The sequence below is a fragment of the Bidens hawaiensis genome, unplaced genomic scaffold, assembly GCF_021521415.1.
Source record: "Bidens hawaiensis isolate Kalapana, Puna unplaced genomic scaffold, B.hawaiensis_p1.1 tig00008858_1, whole genome shotgun sequence".
In the NCBI taxonomy this organism is placed as follows: domain Eukaryota; kingdom Viridiplantae; phylum Streptophyta; class Magnoliopsida; order Asterales; family Asteraceae; genus Bidens; species Bidens hawaiensis.
The window spans coordinates 383,078-391,078 of NW_027491639.1; the positions used below are offsets into that span (position 1 = coordinate 383,078).

Genomic DNA, 8,001 nt, shown 5'->3' on the forward strand with positions numbered 1-8,001 from the left:
ACTATCATATTTCATGCACTCCTACACAACTCAGCAGCTAGTTTCGTTATGACAGAATTTCTACTTGAACGATTGCACTAGTTCACCGATCATAATGTCTCAATTAATTCACCAAAAATCACCACAGAAGCATACATATCTTAGGTTTTCAGAACATATTTTATCTTATTTTTATTCCACATATTTTTCTTATAATGACCAAAACATTACAGCAAACTCATATCAGTCAGATTCATGTGCAACAGAATGTTATTTGCAATTCCCATTAAACGAAAAATCCAATAAATGCAAGACCACTTGGGTTTGGTTCCTAACTCAATGAGTCAACTTCCAGAAGTGGAACCAACCCAATTGGTCTCGTAGTTCATGAGATATAACATTTACAACATAACCTAACAGCAGGTCTAAAAGCTCAGCTTTGCATCACGTTTTTGTAAAATCATAAAAGTATACTTCCACTTATCCAAAAATTACGAATTTATACTTTATAGAAACTAGACTCAACCTAGTTTACTGCAGTACCCACAATCTCAATCAATTTTCACGTTTACACTTCGTTACAGTCACTTAAACATCGTATATACATTCTGTCCAGAATCTGTTCACATCAAAACTCAACATAATAACAATCTATGAACTATCATGCATCCATATAACCCTCTAGACACTACAACTACTATCCATGCATATCAATTACACCATACATACAAGATTAGGGTTTGTGTTTTAACTCAAATCAAAGAAAACAATGAATCATGCAACAACATCAATCTAGTTATCAATCCATTATCCAACTAACAACAATCATATTAATCACATACATGCACATGATCGGCTGATTAGGGTTTATACACAACCCATTAAACATCAAAATTAAACAACAAAGAGGTAAGAGGTGATCAAGTATACCTTCCTAGCACCTAGTTCTTGGATTAATCTCTTGATTTGATGGTTGTGTGAGGGTGTTTGTGGACGGCAGCCGTGAGGGAGCAAGGAGGGAGAGAGAGGCCGATCGGGTGGGGGGTGAATAGGTTAGGGTTTTATGAATAGGTTATATTTATAATAATACAAGTTACACTCTAGCCCCTAATCTTTCAAGTGTTACATCTCTAGCCTAAACTAGTTGGTTCTTGTTTCTTGTTTAACATTCCACATAACAATCAAGTAACACACATATATCTAACACATAATACTCACATAATTAGTGTTTTGACGTTTGTCGTTTATTTATCAATCGTTCGCGTCAACTCGTTTGCGTTTCGGTGTAAATCCCGAAAGACTACACATGTAGTAAGTGTTAAGCGTCATTTAAACCCTAGTTTAAATGTAATGAAGTGTGCGTTATAGATTCAACGATCTTAAAGTTTGAATTGACGGAGTTGAGTTAACGGGGTTAACCTGAAATTGACGATTGTCACAGACTCCGGGATCTTTATCAGTCGTTTTCCCTGGCTCTTCCTCATTCTTGGACTTTGGGGTATCAAACAGTAGGCGCGTCCAGACTGCCGCGAGTTTCTCTTCTTTTTCTTGCTCATCCAGACAGGCCCTGAGCGCGTCCTATGAGCTCGTATGAACTCTGGCGTTATCTCCCATTTTTCCCCGGAGGCTGGGTCTTTCTCCCGCTGTCCCCTCGCATCCTCCTTTTCTGTCTCGTCCTCTGTTATGACCGGACCCTCCATGTCTCGTACGTTCTGCAGGTTCATTTCTTCGTTCGCCCCTGTAACTGTGGACTCATTTTCGTTTGCTGTCCCGGGCTGAAGCCTCGTGACATTCTGCTCTAGATATTGATCAACCATCTTCTTCGAAACCGTGGTGTGGGACTTCCTAGTTGCAGGGGTCCCACGGATGGTGCCAATGTAAAAACCTCAGATGAATCTAAGCGATAGTGTATAGAAAATGTGAGTAGACACTTGATTATGAGAAGTTTTATATGAATATTAGAGAGATGGTTGATATGAAAGATATCTTCCAGGTTTCTTATTATCATGCCATTACAACATACAAATCCCTTTACATATAGGGAGTCAAGGGAATCTTCTCCCCTTGACCGTTCTCCTAGAGTGTATCCTATTATCCAGTGGTTTATCCCTGGTCTTTTGACTTGAGCAGGCTTCCCTCTATTGTCCGCTGGACACTTCCCCTTTTGCCCGAGACATGCGTCATCTCGTCCTGATGCTCAAGACTCAAAAGGGACCCTTCAATCGTTGACTTGTCTTTTTGTCTTAGAGGGCTTTAGCCTTCTGGAATTGGGCTCTGCTGCTTTGGGCTTCTAGGATTGGGCTCTGCTATCTTGAGCTTCTAGAATTGGGCTGGATCCTAGGTAATCTCTTCACAAACATAAACATAAACATTAACCATACAATCAACACTAGTAGATTAAATCACACAACACTTGCCAGATGCATTTGTTTATTATGTGTAACAAAAATTTTTGTACATTCTTATCATCTTCAACAAATGCTAGTGTAATACGCATTTTCTTAATTATAATGCTTGTAGAGAATTTTATCGTGTTTCTTCTTGGTTGTTTCGGCTGCCATTGTTTCGAACAAGCTTCCATCATAAACCGCTTTGATGGTGTCTTTTTTCAGTAACCCGTTTTGGTCCTTAGCTAGGTAATACAACATCTTCCATTCTGAGAGGCTTCCAATCCTATGCGTAAACACGTTACCAATTTATATCAATATATTTTTACTTCGTTAAGAAACCGGATTAATGATTAGAAAAAACATCGAGTCATGTGTTACTACCATCCTCCATAATCTTTGGGTTCCCGATTTCCTTTGATATATTCATCCAATTCGTCGGCTGTCAAGGCCTCTGGATTTGTCTTTGCATACTTGTGAAATATCTCCTCATACTTGGAAGGAACAAACCTTGATAAATCACGAAATGTATACGTCGTTATTATTTGAATTAAGACATACATTATACGAATTTGAATTTTATAGTCTTATGTACAATACGTTAGAAAGATATATCTAAAAAAACTAATTCATGGTTGATCGAATTAGTCCAGACTCGACTTGTTTACAACGCTAATATCAACCAAGAGATTATGAATGCAAGTTACTTAGATATAAAGTAGGTATTTATCTTTCTAAAAAGAAAGGTTAGAGGCAAGAGATAACATACCTTCCATGAGCATCATAGACACCAGAGTCACTACCATGTTTGGCCATTTTTATGTTCTCAATGTAGATTGGGAATAGTAAATTAGGATACCATTTTCCCTGTTCCAAACAAACATATATAAATTAAATATTGTAAATTTGCTTAAATCATGTGTATCATTCTTCATGTAAGCTCACTTTCTAAAGGGATAGGGAAAATTTTATGTGATTATTGAATTTCTTTTGAAGTAATTGTTAATTAATCATTAGGAAATATAGTCTTTCACATTTCACACACACATAGTAATTTAACAAAAGTTACTAATTAACTAATTAGCAAACCCATTTTAGGGCTGTTTGTTTACATCTGAATGGAACCATTCAGATGTAAACATCTGATTAATTCAGACTTCAGACTGTTTGGTTTTAAACAGAAAAATATCTGAATGATTAAAATTAGGTCTGAATCATTCAGACTTATTGTTGTTGCTGAATGGGACAGAGGCCCATTCAGATCTGACTCATTCAGATTTAAATGAACCAAACAACCCCTTAGTTATAGATGATAGTCTAGCTATTTACAACCCGTTAAACCATTTAATTCACTAAGTTATTTGACACGCTTGGATAAGTTGATTATAGCCGCTACTCATGTCCGGTTAGACAGTTTGAAGTGTATATAGATTAGGGTCGATACCGCTTGTCGCAAAAAAAAATATGCTAATTAAAACCCCAACATTCCAACAACCTTTATTACTTTATAACCCTAGTTACAAGTTATCGAAAGTACATTAAAATGATTTATAATTAAATTGCAACTGCATAATTATTGTACTGATATCTAGAACACACAATCTTTAAAATATTAATAAAAAAAAGAAATGGACTAAAAAAGGTTTCCAGCTCAATCTAATTAATCCAAACATATTTATGTAAAAATAATCACCATGCATCATTATACTTTAATTTTCTAGAGTTGAATATGATATTAGCTTAAAGTCGCAATAACTAGAATCTTGATATATGAAATTAGCGCACACAATCTTTAGAATAAAAAAATATATAAAATAATACAAATGGACAAAAATAAGGTTTCCAGCTCAATCTGATCCGAACGTATTATAATAATAATCACCATGCATCGTAGCTCTTTAATTATCTAGGGCTAAGTTTAATATTAGATTAAAGTCACACATAACTAGATTTTAATCCCACTATATAACATGCAATATGAAATTGCGAATTAAAGCAACCTTAAACCAATCAACTATTTTTTTTTCTATATAAAATGCTTGTCTTGTAGTGATGCATGACCATTGACCAAGATTCGGTTTAATCCATTAAAGTGAATACGTACCATACCCGAGACGGGACCGATTAAGCATATTCAGTTCGACCGTTGATATTATATTTAGACGTGAATTCGGGCTTGATCCAATTAGGATAAGAACCGAATTATAAAATAATTTAGCCTAAAATATTCATTTTTGGTTCTGGCTCTACCTAACCTGAAAAGACCGTGACCAACCCACCCAAATATCAGTTCGGTCATTGGTTTTGATTTTCTAGAGATTTTTGGTTGAGATTCGGTCTAGTTCTGGTTCTAGAGACTGAACTAATTAATTTAGCATATTTAGTTTAGTTGTCGGTCTTTATTTTAGTTCGGATGAAAACCGTAATATAAAATTCTCCCCCACCCCAAATTAAATATTCATATTTGGTCCTGACCCTACCCAACCCGATTAGATCGAGACTGACTACACCCTATATCATTCTGGTCTTCGGTTTTGATTTCTAGATATTTCGGGTTTGGGTTTAACCTAACGGGCACCTTTGTGACATATTAACCATGAAATCATAAATTATCATATGAAAAGGAGCTACTATAGTCATATAGGCTATATACATACATGGCGAGTTTTGCGGCTTAGACCGAGATTGATGAACACTGCAGCAAATGAGGATAACAGAATACCACTACCAATCGCTCGAAACCCTAAAAATGTAAAAATAAAAGTTAAAAAAATAATAATTAAAGAAGAAACAATAACAAAAAAAAAACATAAACAATTTGAGTTAACGAAGTAATCATAAGTTAAACTAAAACGAACCTTGAAAAGTTTCCCACGGGTAAATCACACCATCGTTGTTACGATCAAAGAACGCAACGTGTTTTTGCAACACGTTACCGATTGCTACATGCATGCGATTTAATTGTCATTGATGATCAAGAAGTAGAACCACAAAAACAAATAGAAGTTAAGATTATTAACTGATTATAATACCTTCAGAATCAGATTCTATAGCCATGAATCGATGGTTTGCTTGATTATTGTGTGGAAGATTGATGCTGTGTAATGGTTATATACAATTATAATATATAGTGGCCAATGCTTTCAGTATTAGAGTATTATTATACAAAGACTCTTAACTAAGCCAACCACTTTGGTACTTTTAATAAAGTAAAAAAGAAAAAATAATAGTAAAATATTTACTCTATTTTTTGTTTATGAACAATATACTTTCTTCTTTTACTAATAAATATAATAATAATATACACTAATAACTTGTAAGAATGATTCTATAAACTTGTATAATCTTTACTATTTTGAGTTAGTTCACTGGTCATACTTTGAGAGTTTGAGTTAGCTTCCTATTTTATGTCTTTTTAATTTGTTATGTAGTTTGGTTTTGTTTGAGTCCATAGTTTAATTATGTTCAAGAGGGTTTAATTAAATGCTCTTCTTAACAGTTGTACTCACTTTTATTCTTTTTAATGAAAAGTTTGGCATTTTTCCCAAAAAAATATATATACATATACTAATTTGAAACTAATTTTATTATATATAATTTGTAATATAACTGTTATGTATTCATATTCCTTGGCCTTATGCTTAAACTGTTGTAATAACCATGACAGGCTTTCAATAGTATTATTATACAAAGACTCTTAGGCAGTCCTTGTACTTTTGACAAATTAAAAAAGACATGCATAATAGTAAAATATTTACTATTTTGTTTTCTTATCAACAATATATTTTCTTCTACTGCTGCTGCTAATAATAATAATAATTTTAATAATTTGTAAGAATGATTTTACAAAAATCCTGTAAAAACTTGTATAATGTTATATTTATTACATAACCAGGTAAATTTATATCTAATATACATAATTGCATATCCTGACACGAACAAGAAACCACCCAATGACGTTTTTTAAAAGTTGTCTTCTTATCAAAGGCTTTTTAGTGATGAAGACGACGAGGTCGATTTCAAGGCAAATGAAATTGGCCGGTTCATAAAGCATTTTTTGTTATGTAGTGTTTGGTTTAGTTTGAGGTTGGGATCCTCCATATTTTATGTTTAAGAGAGTTTTAATGTTCTTCTTAACAACTTTTTTTCTTTTTTTGATGAAAAGTTTATCAAGGCTTGGCCTTTTCCCCCAAAACAATATGTATATACTAATTTGAAACCAATTTTATTATATATAATTTGTAATATAACTGTTATGTATTCATATTCCTTGGCCTTATGCTTAAACTCTTGTAACTCTAAACATGAACCATAATAGGCTTTCAGAAGTATTATTATACAAAGACTCTTAGGCAGCCCTTGTATTTTTGACAAATTGAAAAAGAAATGCCTAATAGTAAAATATTTGCTATTTTGTTTTTGTTTTTGTTTTTTGTTTTTTGTTTTTTTTTTGTTTTTTTTTTATCAACAATGCATTTTCCTCTTTCAGTACTGAGAATACTAATAATAATAATTTGTAGGAAGCATATCAAATATATAAATCCTCTAAAAAGTTGTATACTATTATATTTATTACCAAACCAGGTCAATTTATATCAAATATACTCACTTAAACCAATTTTATTATATGTAATCATTTATAATATAATTAATTGTTACATATTCATATTTCCCCTTATGATTAAACTTTTGTAGTAAGGGTACTAGCCTACTTCATGGAGATCGTACTAGAGCACCAACTAATGAGGATTTGTCAACTTAAATTTAACAAAAATCTATAGAGAACTAACCAAATTGGTAGGGACATAACTTTGGGCATTGAAACGGTTATTGTATCGAATGTTATCTCAGTTGATTATGGCTAGAACTGCCTCTCGATCTAGAGACCTTTTTGCTTGAACGACACTCGATTTTGGTTGAATCCATGTGGGTGTTGTAGAAAATTGTAAAAATATGATATAGAAAACAGTAAGAGAATGCATGTTTGGTGTAAAAATTTTGAAGAAAAGTGAGATAACAAATACTGTTCACAATAAATTTATTCTTTCTTAATTTTTTATTTTCTTAGAAATAAGCATCAAACGGTCATTGGACCGTTACCCAACGCTCACTATTCTTCATTTTTAACCGGTTTCACAAAACCAAATCTCCAAGCCAAGGGGGTTGCGGCGGTGTTGCCAAGGGAATTATCAATGAAGTCGAATCTTCATGAAGGAGACGGCCCTCGTACCTCTTAACTATAAGCTTGAAGACCAAACACTAAACTTTAATACTAAATCTCGAAAAGATTCATGCTATGCAACACCCTGGCCCATTGTCCGGACACCCACTATACAGTCATGACATTTTCTGTACCTCACCATATATACAAATTTTATCGGAATTGTCGTCGACCAAACTTTTATACGAGTCATATGACATTATACGGTAAATACAGAAGTGATAGTATAGGGTTACACGAGTAGTATAGCCCTATACGAGAAGTATTAGTTCCTATGACTACTACGTTTAAAAAAATTTTTTTAAAAAATTATTCTGAAATTTAATATCTAAGTTTTTATATTAATCTTTTGTAAGAAAACTAAACAACCAAATGAATACAAGTTGAAAGTAATAAAATTCTTATATTTCACAA

At 33.1% G+C, this 8,001-nt stretch overlaps 1 protein-coding gene across 1 annotated transcript; it reads right to left on the reverse strand.

Moving 5' to 3' along the window:
* Positions 1-2,480: 2,480 nt before the first annotated feature.
* Positions 2,481-5,423, reverse strand: LOC143530191 (putative peroxygenase 4). Its single transcript, XM_077025804.1, has 6 exons — positions 5,399-5,423; positions 5,225-5,308; positions 5,024-5,109; positions 3,136-3,233; positions 2,751-2,876; positions 2,481-2,652 (listed from the first exon to the last, which is right to left on the reverse strand). The coding sequence occupies exons 1-6, from the start codon at positions 5,421-5,423 to the stop codon at positions 2,481-2,483; spliced, it is 591 nt and encodes a 196-aa protein (XP_076881919.1).
* Positions 5,424-8,001: the final 2,578 nt, after the last annotated feature.

What these genes read in the sequence shown, in the direction of transcription:
- LOC143530191 (XM_077025804.1), bottom strand. Translation starts at nt 5,423, where the DNA reads ATGGCTATAGAATCTGATTCTGAAG. An exon ending in TAAGCCGCAAAACTCGCCAT is followed by an intron (nt 3,234 to 5,023) that starts GTATGTATATAG and finishes TGTTTGGAACAG; the next exon opens with GGAAAATGGTATCCTAATTT. An exon ending in CCCAAAGATTATGGAGGATG is followed by an intron (nt 2,653 to 2,750) that starts GTAGTAACACAT and finishes GTTTACGCATAG; the next exon opens with GATTGGAAGCCTCTCAGAAT.